Here is a 21,737-nt window from a genome sequence, read left to right as displayed (position 1 = left end):
GTTGTATTACTGTACACATAGATTGGAAAAAGTTGCCAAAAAAAAACAAATGTATAACAAATATTATCAAAGACACAATAAGTTACTTTTCTACCAACTGGCTTATCCAGTTAGGTAGAAAAGTAACTTATCTTGCCTTAGATAACATTTGTTATATATTTATTTTTCGACAACTTTTTCGGATCTGTGTTCAGTAATACAAACCCGTTTGATTTAATGTAACGTTTAGTCGACTCGAAAACCAGTGTTTATCAATGTATTTGAAAAATACAAATGGGGGCGGACTGGCGGACACTGTTGATTACGTTGTTTTGGAAAATGAGTTAAATCTAAAAAACTATACAATATACTGTCAGAAATCCACTAAATATGTCAGCCTATGTCATGGTCACATATATTCGGTGGGTTCCTTACACTGTTATGCATCGTTTTGTTTAGTTTTTTTTTTTACTTATTTTCCCAAACTTAACATATTCAACAGAGTCCACGACGATTTGTCTTTTTCAAATTCATTGATAAACGCTGTGTCCTTTTCCGAGCTGATTAAACCTTTTACATTAAATAAAAACAAACAAATTATCCAGTCATGTAGAAATATAACTTACTTTACCTTTGCTTACATTTATTTGTTTTTGGACAACTTTTCGAATGTGTGTATAGTATCCCCCTCACCCAAATATTAATTGAAAATTAAGATTTTTGATTACAAAAAAAAAAAAAAAAAAAAAAAAAAAAATCGATTAACCATTCCAACATTTTAGCAACGTTCGGCTTAATCCATTGATTGCTGGTCGAGCCCAAGCCATGATTGATGGAAACTCCTAAGGATCCTGGTCAGATTCTGCAAGAGTACCGTTTTTGTATTTTTTTTCCATTTTTGTATTATTTTTATTTTTTTTTTTTTTTACACTTTTGGAGTGGATTGCTGTACTAACAGTATAAGAAACATGCATTAGATTTTTCCATTACACCAAATTGAGCCACAGCAGCGCATGGCAGGTTACAGCTAGTGTAATATACAAATGATATGATCTCTTAATTGTATATTTTGCAAGAATAATGCTACATATAGAAATAAATGAAAGAGTAAAATAAGGAAACTTTTGTATATATTAATCAAATTGTAAACAAATAAACAGACAGGAATACGAATTTATATATAGAGAGATACATAATATCGAATACACAATATGGGGACTATGTAAATAAATATTTTCAGTAAAGAATCTTCTTCGTTTTTTTTTATTATATTATTGCAAAAAAGTTTTTTGAATAGAAAGTATCTATTTTGTGATAGGTGTGCCGCGAAAATGAAAAAAAAAAAAAAGAAAAAAAAAAAGAAAATACAAACACTAACTCAATAATGTGTCGCCATGTAATAAAAGGTTGGAAAAACCTCATCATGGAATTTGAATAAATATTTTTTATATAATAGGTCAGTGAAATATTAGTGTGTGTGTGTGTGTGTGTGTGTGTGTGTGTGTGTGTGTGTGTGTGAAAGAGAGGGAGAGAGAGAGAGAGAGAGAGAGAGAGACCGACAGACAGACAGACAGACAGAAAGAGCGCGCCCGCACGTGTATATGTGTAATTTATTTTACGCTTCTTTACTCTCGCAATCAATGAATTTTAGGATGCTGTTTGTGAATACAGGATGACTCGATTGTAAACACATTCGCTAATAAATCAGTCGTTTTTATTAATACACGAAATGACTAACGCTATTATTGGGGAGTGTTACGACTAAATTCAGCTTTTCAAAACGCACCACACCTTGCGTTTCATCTCCTGGAGAGAGAACAAATTACAATATACCATAATATATAGGTACGGGCAAAATGAATCCCGACGCTCAAAATGTATAAACATTTTGACCCCCTCCCTTTACTTAAAAATTTCACCAAAAATCAGGAAATTAACCAATTTTAATAAAATTTCCAGTATTTATCAAATAATGATCGCGGAATATAATGAATTAATTATTTTTATTTACATCTTAGTAGAAATGTATTATTTTGTTTAAGCAAAAAATACCTTTACTAAAGTTATGGTTTTCAGTAGTAAATAAAAAACGCAAGAATCTATTTCTGCTTTTTTTATATAAAAATAAAGCATCGTAATTTGTAACAATAATAATTAAAAAAATTTTTTTTACAGTAACATTACGAAAAAGCCCCTAAAGTCCGTATTAATGAATTCTATATAACTGAAAGAAAAATGAATTTCTCGAACTACCGATATTACCATTTAATTAAGCATTGTTTATTTAATATTTTCACAAAAAAAATATATAATAGCAAAAATATTTCTACTTTTTTTTTTAAATTACAGATTTTGCATTTTGCATAATTTTTATATGCAATATTTTAATAATTTCCTTGCTCGCAAGGATGTGAAACTTTCGGCTTAACATAATTTTTACATAATATTGGCCAATAATTAAAAAAAAATTAATTTTAAAACAGGAACATAGAAAAATAATTAAATTAAAAAATGGTAAAATTTATACAAACATTTGCAATAGAAATGTACGGATGCCCGTCTGGGTGGGTGTGGGGGGACCCAGCACCCTTCATTCCTTTTAATTACATGACGTCATTTTCAGACAGCTTTTCGACTGTCTCAGATTTTGGGCCTCCGTATATTCCACATTTCACAAAAGTATGGTTTGTTGTGGTTTTGTGAACGAAAAAAACACTCGGCTTGGGGTCTAATTCAGCTATTTTTTGTGCAAACAAGGTCTTTTTTTATAATTTAATTCAATATCTTAGGATTTTACTTTACTAATTATGTTTGAAATAGACCCCCAAAAATAATATTTATCTTTTAAAGGATATCTACAATGAATTTATTTTACTTCAAAATTTAGCTAAATTGGTTAGCTCGCCGTGAAAACATTTTTCATATCTTTTTTTTTTCACGTGTATTTCACGTGTATTTTTTTTTCCTATTGGAAATTAAGTTCAGTCCTTAATCTTTCAAATACAATCAAAAGGTAGTCGGAAACCTACAAAAAATTATGATGAATCGGCTTTCAAAACTAAGTCCCCCTAATAATATAGAATTAAATAAACATGAATGAATTTAACCAGGTTATTAACAGTGCTCAATAAAAGAAGAGAAAGATATATTTTATCAATATAAACAAATTTATATGGTCGAAACACTGGACATGCTAATGTTTCGGATTAATTGTCGGGTAAAACCAGAATGCCTAGTCAGGCGACTTTATAAATAGTTAATTTTTAAAAATAGATTTTTTTTTTCGGAGAGAAAGGGCTAACCTGTTTGGATAGATGAAGCTCTACCCCTCCCTTTTCATTTCTTCTCCGCCTGAACTTCCTCATTTTTAACCTTAAAGGTATATATAATCGGCGTTGTCTTCTTTGCTATTACTCTCATATATTGCTGATTTTTTTCTTCTCTTCTGATAAGAAACATTTAGCTTTGAAATGCCATGGCCTAAAGAGTCCCCTCCTTATTCCCTTTCCCTTATTGTAATCATATTTATTGACATGATAACATAATAAAATTCTACTATAATTTTCATTATTATCTCCCTCTCTTTTCTGATTTAAAACCACCTGAACAGTGAGATTATATATATATATATATATATATATATATATATATATATATATATATATATATATATATATATATTTTTTTTTTTTTTCTCACTGGTCTTCCAACTGAAACCAAATTCCCCTCTTTCCTCATTCGATTCTTAGCTTTTAATTTATCATTCTGACGTTTCCTCTTAGAAGGTCAGACTATAAGGCCTTAAGGAAATTTTAATAATTCCACCTGCCCGGTTTTTTTTTTTTTCTTTGGTATTTAAATTAAATTATGTTTCCTCTAAAATTTCTCCTTCCATTTTGCTGTACCAAGAATTTACTTATATACATATCTATAATAATATCTATATCTGTCTAGCCGCACTGATGAGCTGTGAAACAGCGAAACAGTACTGTATGTGGATGACTATATATATATATATATATATATATATATATATATATATATATATATATATGTATTTATATATATATATATATATATATATATATATATATATATATATATATGTATTTATATATATATATATATATAGACTACCTGTTGGGTCAGTATGTTATATTAGCTATGGAAGTAATGTATGAGTGTGACATTTGTGACGTAAAGAAAATTTTTTTGTGACATAACAGAAACATTTCTATGAAAGTATATTAAAATGAAAAAAGAATATAGATAGATTTCTATGAGTCGTTCTGTTTATTATTGTTTATTTAAAAAAAAAAATTGGGCAAATGTACACTGAAAAGATACCATAACACTTAAAGTTAAATTCAAATTTTTTATATATATCTTAATTTAAACGCGAAAAAAGAAAAAACAATTGGGACGCTGAAAACGTACACAGTAAAACAATATGTTTTATTCTCACGTTGATTATTTATTTGTAATGCAATTTAAAAAGAAAACATATTTTCGGTGTTATTTATTTATGTTGGTAGTGTAGAAGAAAATGTATGAATGTTTTTAAGAAAAGAAAGGCATATTAAGAAATGGAGAATAAATTAAAAAAGGAGGAAGGTGGTGGGTAAATCGCCGTTGTAAAATGCTTTTATGGTTGTCAACGGGTTAAAGTAGATTTATTTGTAAGAAAATTGCGTTAAAATAACTTAAACGTAATACGGAAATGAACGATGTAAAAAAAAAAAGCAGAAAGTATTAACATTTGCTTATTTGGATAATTTAAACGCGAAAAAAAAAATGAAACGCTAAAAATACACAGTAAAACAATACGTTTTATTGTCGCGTTGATTATTTAGTATAATATATATCGTATATATGAAACAAGTCGATGATTATGCGTATTATTTCTAATCACGTTTTGCGTTTGCTTCTCATATATTGAAATTTGAGATGTTCGCTTTTCTAAGGACGTCCGTTTGTTTGAACGAAACCGGTCGAGCGATTTGTGTTTATTTGATTACGCTGTTATGGGTTTATGTTTATGTACACATGAGCAACCGGAAGCCGTAAACCGGATGTTGAGTTACAACACCCGTTACAAGGTCATTTGAGTTTTATAATTATATATATTAGTCCTCGCGCGAAAGAGCAGGATACAAAATGTTTTAAATAATAATAATAATAATAATAATAATAATAATAATAATAATAATAATAATAATAATAATAATAACAATAACAAAGACTTTCGCTGGCGAGAACTACTATTGACCGTAACCAGTTATGCAGTCCTTTTGAAATTTTCATCTCTATTTTTCTTGTTATCTACTGAATATTTTTTAATGAAACCTATATGAAATATGTTCCTTATTAAATTTTAAAGATTTTCTATTCTGAAAGAAGTTTTAAAAAAATTAATCTAAAAAAGTTATTTTAAAGTTTTTGTTTAAAAAAAATTCCGATTTTCTCATTATTCAGACCCGTATTACAAAGAGAGGGCTGCAAAAAATGAGTTGTGGTGTGAAGAGAAATACAAACTGAAACAGAGAAAATATTCAGACCTGTAATAATACAAAGAGGTGATTGCAAAAATGAGTTGTGGTGTGAGGAGAAATGCAAACTGAAATAGAGACAAGGAGAGTTTTAAAATATAATCTTAAAAAGATAAGATACAAGTTAGAAAAGAATTTCATCCAAGCCATGAAAATTGTTGAATAAAATATTTTACTATACGCTTTACAAATAAAGGTACAAGATTCAATTTGAAATTTATTTATCTTCAAAGTGACTTTTATAAATTTTACAAAGTAAGGTATAAAAATTTAATTTAAATTGAATCAAACATTTACCTTGGATTTATTTTATGTAATGTACATTTTGGTGCAATTTAAAAACATTATCTTTCATCTAGCAATTACTGATATAAATATAAAAATGTCAATGATTTTTTAAAGTGGAACAGAATGTACATTACATAAAATAAGGTATTTTTTTGATACCTTAAAATTTATAAAAGTGCAATTTTAAGATAAATAAATTTCAACTTGAATCTTGTACCTTTATTTTTAAAGCCTATAGTAAAAACATTTTGTTTAACAATTTTCATGCCTTGGATGAAATGCTTTTCTAACTTATATATATATATATATATATATATATATATATATATATATATATATATATATATAATTATATGTATATATATATATATAATTATATGTATATATATGTATATATATATGTATATATATATATGTATATATATATGTATATATATATGTATATATATATGTATATATATATGTATATATATACATATATATATACATATATATGTATATATATATATATATATATATATATATATATATATATATATATATATATGTATGTACAGTAGCGTCCAAAAGTTAAGGAACGATCGATCATTTTTTTTAATGGCTTCTAACTTTATCTTTGAAAAAGAAAAAAAACATTTTTTTTGGTGAATTTTCCAATGTTTAATAATGGTAGTTAAAGAAAAAAAATTTTTTTTTAATTTTTGATTTTAATACATATTAGTTTTTTTTTTTTTTTACATATAAATAAATTTAATTAAATTACAGGCGTCCAAAAGTTAAGGAACGAGGGAAATTCATTATGAAAAAATAAAGAATCCTTTCAGTATTTAGTGAAAAGCCCCTTGTTTTCAATCACACTATGGCATCTTTTGCTGCAAGACAGAACCAATCGTTCATATATTATATATCCTCAAAACTTCAGGCCTTGGTGGCGGGAAGACTAATACTTGCACCTATGGTTTCAAATAATCTTAAATAACAGCAAGGGGAGTCTTGATTCCAAATAATACTCACATGTTATATATCCCCTCTTGGTTTTCATACATGAAGTAAATTTCACAGTGTATAAGGATTATTTGATACTGGAGATATTCACAATCATACCCTATTTCCAAAAGAGGGGAGATATAACATGAGAAATATTTGGAATCAAGTCTCCCCTTACTGTTATTTCAGATTGTTTGAATATTTGAAACCATAGCAGCAACTTTTTGTCTCCCCTCCATTAAGGCCAGAAGTTTTAGGGATGTGTGTGTGTGTGTGTGTGTGTGTGTGTGTGTGTGTGTGTGTGTGTGTGTGTGTGTATTAATACGTGACCTTAAGGGCAAATGTCATATATCCAACTATACAATTCAGGTCATTAGCTTTCTAAGGAGCCTTCATTCAAATTCTGATCAATAGTCGCAGAGATTTCGAACTTATACCACCTTGTTTTTTTGACAATTTTATATCTATATATAGATTAATCCATACTCGTGACCAATTTGAATTGAAACTACGTGAAAATTTGCAGGCTTTTTGAAGATTATAATACTGTTCTATGGTTAAAAATTTATGACAATTGGTATAAAAAAAAGGAACCTATATTTTCAAACCAATAAAATATGCTCAACTGTGCCTACGTTTGTATACATTGTGTCCTGGTAAGCAGCTTAGGTTTTGCTGCTTCGGTTGTCTCCTCTACATATGTCGGTTTTGCTGCTTCGGTTCTCGCCCCTACATTTGTCAGCTTTGCTGCTTCGGTTGTCTCCCCTGTGGCCTTGCCAAACCACTATATATAGGTAGACGGTCGAGTTTCAAACATGGCTTGAGGTAGCTGCTTGTCTAGTCGTACTAATACGCTGTGATACAGCGAAACAGTACTGTATGTGGTTGACTATATATATATATATATATATATATATATATATATATATATATATATATATTAATAAAGCTAGTGAGGCATTTGGTAGGTTGCGACACAGACTCTGGAACAGCCACGATGTGCCTCTAAAAGTAAAGGTGGCAGTCTACAAATCTGTTGTTCTGCCCACTCTTCTGTATAGTGCCGAAACGTGGACCTTGTACCGCAAGCATATAAATCAGCTTGACTCCTTCCATATGAGATGCCTGCGTTTTATTAGCAATGTTGGATGGCAGGGTTGTGTTCGGAATAGTGAATTACTGGAGAGATGTGAAATCACTGGTATTGAATCATTTTTGATCAGGATACAAATGCGGTGGTCGGGTCATCTTGTAAGAATGGATGACTCAAGAGTTCTTAAGCAACTTTTTTATGGGCAACTGACAAATTCTTGCCGTCCAATAGGGCGTCCCCTGCTTCGTTACAAAGATAAACTAAAAGACAACCTGAAACGTTGTGGAATTTCTCTGAGTTCCTGGGAGAGTGTAGCAGGGAATCGCAGAAAATGGAGGAAGATGCGTTTCCTGGGGACCAAAGAATTTGAACATAACCGCCTTTGTCATAGGGACACCCTTCGTGTAAATATGAAGGCAAACATAAGAAACATCCACCTAAAAATGAATATGTATGCCATTGTGGTTTCAGAGCACGCAGCAAAGCAGGGTTATCTGTTCACTCGAGAAGACATCTTTGACCGACAAGCATATTAAAGTTCACCATCTGCAGAGGAGTGTGCCGGACGTCTACAGGATTGCAACTACGCATGTGGTGTCACAGAGCTTGGTAGCTGCTGAAGATTACATACTGAACCCTCATTCATCGTCTTTGATGAGAGAATCCACCATATATATATATATATATATATATATATATATATATATATATGCTTTTGTTCACTTGATCACTATGTGACTATGTTTATTGCATATGTTTGCCGATTTTACATAATACAGCATTTAAATTCTACTATTTCCTACATTAATTGAATACCAGGTTGCAGAGTCAAACGTAACTTTGCAAATGGGTGCAAATCCTTCGACCGACAGTTATTACCATTATCCGGGCTGAAGATGACAAAAACATGTAGCACTGGTGTCTGTAAGTAAAAATAATAAATATTTTAAAATAAAATTATAAATATTCTTATCGACACCTGCAACAGGTATTGGGCGTCTATGAGAATTTAAAATAAGCTGTTAATCTGTGCGTAATGTGAAGTTCTTTCCGCTGTTATGAACAATGTTTGGCGATTTGACATAATATAGAATTTAAATTGCTTGTTAACGCGTTAATTGATGCTGGTCTAGGGGCTGAATACCAAGCTGCCGTGTCAAAAGCGACTTTGTTACTAAGTTCAAAATATTTGACCAGCAATTATCATTTCCTACATTGAAGATTGCGTAAGCATAAAACACTAGTATCAGTAGGTAAAATAATATATATATATATATATATATATATATATATATATAAAGAGAGAGAGAGAGGGGAATAGATAGATAGATAGATAGATAGATAGATAGATAGATAGATAGATAGCCTAATAACTCTGGCACAAAAATATAGATCCAATAGTCGGAACATTTTTGTTCTTGTCTTTAAGAGAGGTGGTGCTTGATCGACACTGCTGGGGAGCCATGATTTTAATATATTTGGGTTTGTTTTAATCTCCGAAACAGTATTTCATGGTAAACAACTGATGATCACTGAAGTAACATTAGGACTTGTAAATCATGAAAAAACTTCCATTGTACACTTCATTGTATGTATGTATATTGTTATGTAATGTAGTTATAACCGTAAAAAAGAGTTGATTTTCCGTAAAAAAAACCCCAAGGAAACCTAATTTTTTAATTTTTTTTCTTCATTATTCCTTCTTTCTCCTCTTAATTGCCTTCACCATTCCTCTTTCTCCTTCGATCTACTTTTCCTTTCAGAATCACCCCCTCATCTCTTTTCCTCTCATCCCCACTTTCCTCTTGGTAGACAAATAGTTCAAATGTCAGGCTGACTCAGTGACGCCGAAAATGTTGTACAAAGTCAATTGTACCGCCGCTTCGCCCGTGCTCGTCCGCACACAGACGTTGGAAAGACGAGATATTCGATGATCGATCGGTGACTGACATTTGACGATCACGCTACGTATCGATCTGCAGAGACGTTATTTCATCCATTCGAGGAATATGGAACGAGAGAGAGAGAGAGAGAGAGAGAGAGAGAGAGAGAGAGAGAGAGGGAGAGAGAGAGAGAGAGAACGAGGAAGAAAGAAAGAGAAAAGAAGCAAAGGGTGAGGAAATAGGAAAGGATAAACAAGATGAACAGAGGGTGGAGGGGTAAAATAGAAACGAGATGAAAGAGGAGGAGAAGGGGGTGGAGAGTAGGAGTAGTAGGAGGAAGAGAATGAGGAGAAGGATTAGGAGGAGACGAGAAGATGAGTATGAAAGAAGGGGGAGGTGAATCAAGGATGATACCCTCAATAAAATAAGGGGGAGTCGGAGGTGGAGAAACGGGAGCGACGCGAATTTTGAAGAGGGAAAGAGGGGAGGAATGTGGGATCTTTTATAGGAGAGCCCCGCCAAAAATGCTCCGCCACTCCCCCCCATATATATATATATATATATATATATATATATATATATATATACATATATATATATATATATATATATATATATATATAAGAAGTCACTTTGTGTGTGCGTGTGTTTGTGCGTGAAAATTCATCCGATAAATATCGAAAATCGAAAAAAATCCGACCATAAAGATAGTATTTCTTTCTTATAGATAAAAAAATAATTTTTACAGGGAAATATTTTACGTTACACCGGTCAAGGGAGATAATTCTAAGCAAATAAAGGGAGATAATTCTAAGCAAATCAAGGGAGATTCAATTCTCAGCAAATCATTTCTCCTTTAAAAAAATACAGAACTTTACTATTTTTTTTTCTTATTAATGAGTTCAATTTACGATAAAAGAAGAGGTACCATTTAAAATTGTCGTATATTATTTCTTCGCTAGCATGTTTTAAAACTAAGCATTGATCATAAGTGACTTTTCCAATGCATTCATCATCAAACGCAAATATCAGCTGACATGATATTGTAAACAAACACAGACGGAATTTGATGAACGACATTATCATTATTATTTAATTTTTTTTATTTATTTATTACTAATTAGTCCACCGGGCAAAGTATTCCTCCTAATATATAATAATCAATAGAGGATTGATTCTGTAAAACAACATATGCAATCTGCATAAATGAAAATACTATGTTTACGCACATTGTACGACCGGGTAACGCCGGGCATACAGCTGATATATATATATATATATCATTTACTGAAGAGGATGGAATCCATTCATGTCATTGAATATGTCCAGAAAGAATCGTTTCCCTTATGCCTCTACATCAACTTATTAAAGCTATCCACTATTCCGCGATGTGTTCCATGGTGCCATTTATTCTTCATTTTTTTTTTTTTTTTTTACAGACTAACTTTTACAGATGCATGTCGAAAAAGAACTAACAAAGGTAAGGGTATTTGTCTTGAATTTACCTTACATTAAAAAAACAAAGAGAAAGAAAAAAAAACTGTATGATATACGTACTCGTGATGAAAGAAAAATACCACCGTACTCCAAAAAATCACGTAAATCGGTCAAGCAATTTTATTTTTAAATAAGAAAATCAAATTTTGTGACACGATATTGAAAACAAGCTGAAAATGAGAGAGAGAGAGAGAGAGAGAGAGAGAGAGAGAGAGAGAGAGAGAGAGGGAGGACTCCAAATAAGTGTAAACTTGACATATTTTAGAAAGACACTCTTAACATGGGGACATTGGAAAACTTAAATTAAAAATAAAGCTACTTGATCAATTCACGTGATCTTTGGAATATGATACTTTCTTTCCGTCATGGGTGCGTACATCATCTATCGCTTCCTTTCTTTTTTTAATATAGGGGTAATTCTGGACAGGCACCAAAGAATGTCAAGGGCGTGTGAGAGCACTGCAAATGACTAGGAGGAGTTCTTTTTCCTTTTTTTTTTATTTATTTTATTTATTTAGTTATTATTATTATTATTTTTTTTTTTTGCAAAACTCATTTTCCCCCCATTTTTTGCTGGGATCTTCTGTAAAAGACCCGAGATACGAATAAGCGGAGCCAGAAGAGGCTCCAGGAGAAGAGTACAAAGGTAGATGATGCCACTCATCGCTCAGGCACCCTTTCAAAGAATGTCCATTGTCTTTCATACGGAAAGGAGAAAAGCAACAAGAAAAATATTGATAAAACGTTTTATGTTCAAGCCCATTGTTTTACTTGTCCTTTGTATAAAGAACAAAGCCCAAACCGACTGGAAAAGCAAATGAAATATCTCCAGGATTCGAATTCAAATTACGCAATTTCATTGGTTGGGGAAATTGATGACGCAAGCGCCTGATTCACGATAAAGTAAAAAAAAAAAAAAAACATATATAAATAAATAAATAAATACAGCAGACAACAACAACAATAATAATGACAACAACAACAACAACAACAACAACAACAATAATAACAATAATAATAACAATAATAGCAATAACAATAATAATTATAATGATAAAATAATAATAATAATAATAATAATAATAATAATAAAACAATAATAACAATAACAATAATAATTATTATAATAAAACAATTCTAATAATAAAACAATAACAATGATAAAACAATTATAATAAGAAAGCAATTACAAGAATTAATCAATAACAATAATCAAACAATAAGAATAATGAAACAATAACAATAACTATAATACAATAGCAATAATAGTAATAATAATAATAATAATAATAATAATAATAATAAAACAATAATAATAATAATTACCAATTTGATTGAAAAAGCAACGAGAACATGGAGACTTGAACTGACAGCTGAAGGGCGATCCATAACTGAGATAGATACAAAGAGATATCTTACAAGGAGATTCTCCATCACCACTACTGTGCATCATAGCCATGATTCTCCACAACAATATATTAAGAAAAATGCTAAGTCGAATATAAGTTTACTGATACAGATGAAACAATTAACCACCTAATGTATATGGACGACTCGAAACTTTTTCACGGGAACCAAAACCAGACTCGCTAATAAACACAACCAGAATCTTCAGCCAGCGAATTGAATCGACATGAAAAAGTGCGCACTGCTAGCTATACGTAGGGGAGAACTGAAGGCAACGGATAGTATAGCGCTACATATCCCAGCGGATATAAGGACACTAGGTGAACATGGCACTTACAAATATTTCTAAAAGCAGACATCATCAAACCAAGAGAAACTTGGAAAAGGATGCATGAAAACAAGAAAGCTACTAGTAACTAAACTGTGTACTAGGAACCTAATAAAAGGTTTAAACACATGGACAGTATTACTAGTAAGAAACCAGGAAACTCACGACCATGCACATTGCACTACACTCAAAGGATGGTGCTAACCGACTTTACGCAACAAGGAAAAATGGAGAAAAGGCAGCTGGTTTGTATGGAAGATTGTGTAAATGACACAAAAAGAATGAGAAAAATACATAAAGCAGAACTACAGCAAGAGATACTGTAAATATGAACAAGACAGAGAACAGAGAGGCAAGCGATAAGACAGAGAAAAATGGGAAGAGAAACAGCTAAGCAGATGATTCACATGGATGTCAAAAGATGAGACTCACGAAAACATTTGGACATTGCTACGAAAAGACACGTAAACAGAGAAACTGAATCACTAATAACAGTCGCACAAGATAGCACGATTGGAACCAACTATATCAAATCTACCGACAAGACACAAGAAAGCAGCGAATGCAGACTCTGTGGACAAAGAGACACAACTATAAACCACATATGAAGTGCCTTCAATAAGGTCCCAGACTTTTTTAACGGTATTTAAAATTATCGTAGACTCAAATTTCAGTATGTTATTGCTATACATCTTATGAGATGACTGACAAATTATTATGGTTTCACGTTCAAATAAACAGCTACAGCAGGAATAGGAATACACCTCACTAAAGCGTGATTGCCACAGTTGGTGAATTTCAAAAATGCAATCTGAACGTGAGGACACTTTAGAAGAACGATAGGCAACAAAATTCTGTTTTAAACTTGGAAAAATTGTCACAGAAGCGTATGGAATGCTTCATACTGCTTTTGGACCATCTTGCATGAATCGAGTATCAGTTTTTGAGTGACATAAGAGATTCAAGGAAGGCAGGGAGTCTGTGATGGATGATGAGAGGTGTGAGAAGAGAAGGAAATCAGAATACCATAGTTGATTCGCCAAATTAAGAATTTCATGGATAAGGACCATCTGTCTGTAGAGACAATAAGTGCACATTTTGATGCCAGTGTTGGAACTGTGCACACACTTATTCGTGAGGAACTGAAAATGCAGAAGATTTGTGCAAAGTTTGTCCCAAGGCCGCTAAAATACGATCACAAAGAAAGACAATTTCATGGGCATCGAGACAATTCCTAACTCTTCCATATAGTCCAGACCTTACTCCCTGTGAATTAGAGCCTGGCGTTATGAGACAATTGAGGAGATTAAATAGGCTGTGACAAGGGTCATTGACATACTCACACAAGAGGACACCCATGGGGCCTTCCAGAAATTGTTGGAATGGTACAACAAGTGCATTGCAGCCGGAGAAGATTACTTCGAAGGTGACTAGAGTTTCATGTGTGTACTATCAATAAAAGTGCCCATGTGAAAAAAGTCTGGAAACTTATTGAAGGCACCTCGTAATAATTGAATGCAGCAAAAAACAATACAAGAGTAGACACCATCAAGTTGGGAAGGCAGTTCACAGGGAATTATGCAAACAACTGCATTTTGAACACAGAAACAAATGGCACAAGCACAAACCGGTCGTACTTGATAACGGAAATCATAAAATCTAAAATCCTATGGGACATGGACGTGCAAATAGATAAACCTCATTTAAGAAAGAAGACCGGATGTCATAATAGTTAACAAAGAAGAAAAAGAACTGCCCGATCATAGATATCGCCATCTCAGCAGACCAGAAGATTAATATTTAGGAGACGGAGGATTAAAATAAAATATATTAAGCTGAAAGGGATATGAACGATGAAGAAAATTAAGACAATCCCAATAATAGTAGCCATAATGGGAACAACCTCGAAAAACTTCGATAAAAAAAAAATGGGGGAAATTGAAATCAGAGGGGTTGGCTGAGAAAATACAATGGATAGCAATAATGAAAACGGCTAAAATATTAAGGGAAACACTTGAATGCGAAGACTAATACACATGAGCCACAAACGTTTACCGGCCATATAGAAACTGTAACAGATTTAAACAAAACGATAGAAGAACGCCACATGGAATCAAGAAAACTAAGATCCTTTAATTGTAAGTTAACTTTCACACCACCACAAAAAAAAAAAAAAATGTAGCGTTGGAATCAACTGGCACGACACAGCCGTGAAGGGTCAAGGAGGATGAAAAGACCGAGCAGAGAAAGAATTAACCATACCTTTACTGGATAAGTGCGAAGACGACTGAGACCTTGGGGAGGCTCATTGCACTTCAAACTCCAGTGAAGACTAATGGTCGTTGCCTGCGAGAAGTTATTGGCAAGCGGCTGGTGCGATAATGCAAACTCATTTGCAAAGGTTATCGAAAGAAGTGGAGAATACTGGAAATCTGGGGAGACTTGTTGTCACCCAGACTCCAGAGAATACTATCAGTTGTTGTCACTGAGCAATCACTGATGCTCTGTATGAGCACTCCTAGAGAATACAACAACAACAACAACAACAACAACAACTACTACTACTACTACTACTACTACTAATAATAATAATAATAATAATAATAATAATAATAATAATGAGGAGGAGGAGGAGGAGGAGGAGGAGGAGGAGGATGGAAAAACCGAGGAAAGAAAGTACTAGCCAGACCTCCGCTGGATGAGTGCAAAGAGGACTGGGCCCTTGAGGAGACTCATTGCCACTCAAATTCCAGTGAAGACCAATAGCCGCTACCAACGAGAAATCAATGGTAAGCGGCTGTTGCAATGACGCAAATCCATCTGCAAAGGTTTTCAAAAGTGGTGGAAAGTACTGTAAATCTAAGGAGACTTGTTGTCACTCAGACTCCAGAAAACACTACAAGTTGTTCTCAAAGAGAAATCTTTGAAGACGACTTGTGCAAGTACTCCTAGTGAGTCAAAAATAATGACAAGATGAAAGGATTGTTTAATTTGAGCAAATATGAACAAGTAGGTTATCCGCCTCACAAATTTGCCATGAAAAATCAAGCAAAACGGAAAGAAGCCAATTAATATTAATGATTCGTGTGCTACAACCATTAATTATGTATATCTGCATTATAAAGGAAATGTTTTCTGTCTGTAGAAGGTGGAGCGCACATACCCCCCACATTGAGAGTAGCTTTTGCGATGATTCAAGTGGGGATAAAGAGACGGGACAGATGGCAATCGGTCGGCTAACCTCTATCATTTGCATTTACTTCGCCAGTTGTTATAGCGTTTTATTTATCTATATACCTACCTATAAAGTTGACTCTCTCTCTCTCTCTTTCTCTCTCTCTTTCTCTCTCTCTCTCTCTCTCTCTCTCTCTCTCTCTCTCTCTCTCTCTCTGACATTGATATTAAAAGCCTACTTTTTCTGTGCCGTAAAAAATGCTTGTTCAAAGAAGTCAAAAATCGCAAGCTGAGATTCCTCAAACAACTTTTTTTCATCCTTTCTTTTTTATTTTTTTTATAAAATGAGTCACTACTCACCAAGGCTCGATGGCCACTCAAGGGTAAAGGTTAATGAGAGTAAGGTGCTCACTGAAACAACAGCGTAGTGATCGTTAGTGGTGAAAAGTGGGTAAAATTTGATTATTTAAGGGGACAGTACTACAAGACCTTGTTTACATTAGACTTGAAAATGACCATGTTGTAGTCCTCTGGAAAGCAGGTCAGGGGAAAAGAGTTCTGCAGGCGAGCACTTCTAGGAAAGAAGCTTTGTTCAAATTTGTATTTAGATTTAGGCACCGATATGGAGCGGGAAAATTTTTGATAGTAGTTGTAACTAGACGAGTGTTTTTTTTTCTTTTTGTAAAAGTTTGGCATAGGGGAACATAGATTGAAGCTCAGATGAGCGCACTTGCCATGAAAATAACGATTGAGAAATAGCTATCTTTTTGACAAATTATTCTGGGTTTTTTTGGGCTTTTTTTTTTCAATACTCGTCGAGAGTTGAAAAATGATTTGTTTTGTTTCTTTTTTTTTTGTTTTTTTTTTTTTCTATTTCAATCCTCGTTGCCAATAAAATAAAGTGTTTCGGTTGTTTTGTCTTACGGCATATCAACCCGTTTCGATTTATTTAATGCAGAATCCAGTAATTTTGAAAAAAAAAAAAAAAGTTTTTATTCTTCCAGTTCTTTATATTGTAGTGACCGCTACATACGGCCGGAACAAATTTTCGGCAGGAACATTTTCGTAGTGGTCACCATTTTCAACGCCCACGAGTATCAGAACGCGTAAGCACACAACGTCGTGATACGACCACTCGCACACATGGAACAAAGGAGTATGTTACGTTTCCGCGCGTAAAGATACAGCAAATAGGTTTTCGAAATTTAATCGCCAAAATTCAATCAGTTCAGGAAACAGTTCTACAAGTAACCATCACTGCTGCCCGTGATCATTATATACGCCGGACTCCGTCTATTTAGACGTAAAACAGCTTCGCCGAGAATGCCGCGAAAAATCAAATCAGTTTCTCTTCAGATTTCTCCAGTCGGACACGTGTCGATGAAAATCCGTTCTTAGACGTTAAATCACCCAACATGACTTTACGCGCGTCATGCACATGAACCTTAATTCTCATCATGGAAAGTTACCACATCGAACGAGAACGAATTCTTCTTTTAAACAACGTTATTTCGAATTACTGTTTCTTATGTGACGAGCACACACACACACACACACACACACACACACACGCGCGCGCGCGCATTTCGTTTGTATGATTTAATGTTTTTTTTTCTCTCTCAGAAAATAATCACATTAATTTCAAGCCACGTGTGACACTCTGTTCATAAAAAAATCAGTAATTTTAAACTTTATGCTATTCTCACGAAATCCGCATTTAGGTAATCCTGCATAACGAACAAGAAAACACTTACGTTGGAACGATTTTAACTAATGTTCCTAACATGTAAATAAATTTTGAATTTTTGAGATGATATGTGAATGCTGATGTTATGTTGATTAATCGGACTATTATTCTTATCTTGGGTGTTATTAGCACATTGTTTCGGTCGCTGCAATTTGCGACCTTCTTCGGGTGTTGAAAATATGCTTCGTTTTCTCTACTAGGAAAAGAGTGTGGGCTCTGCATTACAAGAATTTGAACCGTGGGTTTGAGGATGGGTCTGTAGATCATAAAGAAGGTTCAATCTTCAAGGGACACTAAGATATTTTTAAAGGTTTTCCTATGACTCAATTTTTCGGGATATCTATATTAATTGTTAATATTAGTGAAATTTTTTTTTACGAAACAGAGGATCGATACCCATGCGTATTTTTGTTTAAAAAAAAAATTGGTCATAAAAAAGCCTTTAAAAATATCTTAGTGACCCCTGAAGATTGAATCTTCTTTATGATCTACGGCACGGTCCTCAAACTGACGGTTCGAATTCTTAGTAGAGAAAAAGAATTATGTTTTCAACACCCGAAGAGGGTCGCAGGTTGCAACGACCGAAACACCCAAGATGAGAATAATGGTTTGATTAATTAACATACCACAATCATATAAATAAATGTTGTTATTTCATATTAATAGAGTGTTCTTTGTAAAGTCTCGTTATTTTCCTGGGTTATTTCTATATTTTTATTTCTATGTATGTGAGAATCTGATCCACTGACATTTTTCCATTAATCGTCCATCTTGTTAAATTTACCTTTAACGGTCCCGCGGATACCCTACTACTTTCGACTTCAATAAGATTCCTGCACCTGCAACCTCGGTCCTAAAAATTGATAGGTCTCGATTATGAATTTGGTGCACACCGACTCACACCCTTACAAGTTAGTGACTACACGGTCAGAATCTATAATTGATAACTCCAACTACAAAAGCAACACGCAACTCGGCGCATCCTCCTTCAATACCTTCAAATATTTTTTCAGTGTTTGTTTGTTTGTTTTTGTTTTGTTTTTTGTTTTGTTTTTTGTTTTGTTTTTAGGGAAAATGTTTTGTTATTATTTTGGGGTACTTTGCAGAACACGATTGATTTTTTCAAAATGAAAGAAGAAAACAATAGTGTCAATGTTTGGCGCGTTTTAGATCATGGGGCCAGTATCTTCAGACAACCAGATCCGAGAGCACTAGTGAAATAAAGTGATGTTTGTGTGAATTGTGAAACATAAATATGAAGAAATAATTTGGATGAAAACGATTCTGTTTACATCAACAATAATAATTTTTTTAATTATCTAATTACAACTGAACAGAAATTAGCTTGAAATGAATATTATTCAATTGTCTATGCCATTGAAATGTTTTCGGATTTGTTCATTGCTGCCGAATCTAAGGGCACATAACTCTTCTTTCTAAAATACTGTTTTAAATACAACACAGTGTTAAATAACTATTCCCCTTTAAACCCTATTTTGTATGCAGATGAGATTTGTTCCGTCCAACAGTTTCCGTATGATTGGGCATGTTTGGTGTGTAGGACTGTTTGAATTGTTTGCCATGAGCTGAGCTATAGCGATTTACACAGACGTATCCCTGGTGTGGTGATAAACAAAGACGCCATTTTCCTTCCTACCTGACAGCTTTGATGAGGATCACTTTTATGGAGAAGTTTCTTAGTTGATATTAAAAAGAACAGATAAATTAGGTTTCTTTACTTGACTCAAAAACTGCAATTAATCGATATGAGTTTGATGTGGTGATCATTGCAAATTACAAGACAAAGAAAAAAGACTGAATAGATTGATACGAAAACAAAAGAGGAAATAGAAGAAAAATAAGAAAGAATAGATTGATATGAACACAAAGAAGAAGAAGAAGAAGAAGAAGAAGAAAAACGAAGAAGAAAAAGAAAGAATAGATTGATATGAAAATGGAAGAAGAAGTAGAAAAAGAAAAAAAGCAATATAAAAACGAAAGAAGAAGAAAGAAAGAGAGAAAGAAAGAGTAGATTGATTTGAAAACGAAAGAGAAAGAAAAGTGATAAGAAAGAAGGGAATAATATATTAATATGAAAACAAAGGAAGAAATAGAGAATAAATAAATATGAAAACGAAATAAGAACTATGAGAACATAAAAAAAAAAAGAATAAAGTGATATGAGAACAAAAGAAAAGGGAAAAAAAGAGGTAGAAAGAAAGAAAGAATAGATTGATATAAAAACGAAAGAGATAGAGAAGAAAAAGAAGAAGACCAAATAAAAACACAAAATTGGATTTATAAGACTATCAAATCCAACCTTTGGGACTGAAGAAGGCCAGAGGATGAGTTGGGCGAAACAACAACTATGAAAATTGGGATAACAGTCCGCAAAAAAAAAAAAAAAAAAAAATGAATAATCATTTTAATGGAATGTGCTCTAATGAACTCATAAGTACATAACTCCCGACTAATCCGACAAGCAGCAAAATTCAACCCCTTCACTATTGACGTCCTTACATGCCGGAAAGCCTTCTATTCTAATGAGAAACAAATAAGAAACTAAGAAAAAAAATTTATATAAAATAAAAACAGTCAGAATAAGTCAAGCAGAAAGAAAGCCTTGATTGATACGAAAAAGAAGGAAGAAGCAAGCAGAAAGAAAGAAAGAAAAATAGATTGGTATTAAAAGCAAAAAGAAAGAAACAAAAAGAAAGAGATAAATAAATTGATACGAAAAAGAAAGAAGAAGAAGGGACGAATGGATTGCTAAAAAGAAAGAAAAATACATTGGCATAAAAAGAAAGGAGAAGAAAACGCAAAAGAACGCTAGAAAGAATAGATTTATATAAAAAAGAAAGTAGCAGCAGAAGCAGCAGCAGCAGCAGCAGTAGTAGTAGTAGTAGTAGTAGTAGTAGAAGAAGAAGAAGAAGAAGAAGAAGAAGAAAGGAAAGTAGATTGATATAAAAAAAGAGGAATAAGAAACAAATAAGAAAATAAAAAAAATAAATGGGTTTGTATTACTATACACATAGATTCGAAAAAGTGGTAAAAAAATCAAATATATAACAAATAAATGTTATCAAAGGTAAGATAAGTTACTCTTCTACCTATCTGGAACAATGTTTAGTGGTTTTACTCACTTTAAAACGTGTAATCGGTTCGAAAATCATACAGTGTTTATCGATATATTTTAAAAAGAAAAATGACGACATGCTCGCTGTTGAACACGGCAAGTTTGGGAAAATGAATTAAAATAAACAAATTATACAAAATACTGTTAGAAACCCACCGATATGTGTCCGCCTATGTCATGGCAACATATATTGAGTGAGTTCCTCACAATATTTTGTATAATTTTCTGTTTAAACTCGTTTTCCCGAACTTACCGTGTTCAACACCGAGCATACCGCCATTTATATTTTTCAAATACATCGGTAAACTCTGTATGTTTTTCGAGCCGAATAAACACGTTACATTAAATAAAGACACTAAAAAAAGTATCTAGTTAGATAGAAAAGTAACTTATCTTGCCTTTGATAACATTTATTTGTTATATGTTTGTTTTTTGACAACTTTTTCGAATCTATGTGTATAGTAAAATAAACCCAAATAAATTTATATGAAATAAAAACAGGAAGAATAAGCAACAAGAAAGACTGAATAGATTGATACGAAAAAGAAAACAAAAAAAGAATAGACTGATACAAAAAGAAAAAGGAATAAGAAGGAAAAAGAAAAACATTACATTTTCATTCACCATTTTTTTGTTTTCTTTCTTTTCTTCTTAGCTTTTGTTCAGACT

The 21,737-nt window shown here is 32.6% G+C and overlaps 1 protein-coding gene across 1 annotated transcript in view; it reads left to right on the top strand.

The window, feature by feature from the left end:
• The window catches only part of LOC145258197 (immunoglobulin-binding protein 1-like), a 184,467-nt gene that overhangs the window by 53,834 nt on the left and 108,896 nt on the right, over nt 1-21,737 (top strand). The window contains exon 2 of the mRNA XM_080116090.1: nt 11,219-11,259. Within this exon, the coding sequence (XP_079972216.1) occupies nt 11,233-11,259 (27 nt within the window). The 5' untranslated portion in view covers nt 11,219-11,232. The remainder of the gene's footprint in view (nt 1-11,218; nt 11,260-21,737) is intronic.

This window comes from Euprymna scolopes, chromosome 33 (assembly GCF_053919585.1).
Source record: "Euprymna scolopes isolate OS-2025 chromosome 33, ASM5391958v1, whole genome shotgun sequence".
NCBI lineage: Eukaryota > Metazoa > Mollusca > Cephalopoda > Sepiida > Sepiolidae > Euprymna > Euprymna scolopes.
Note: the sequence above shows the minus strand (reverse complement) of the source record. Positions and strands in the feature narration are given on the sequence as shown.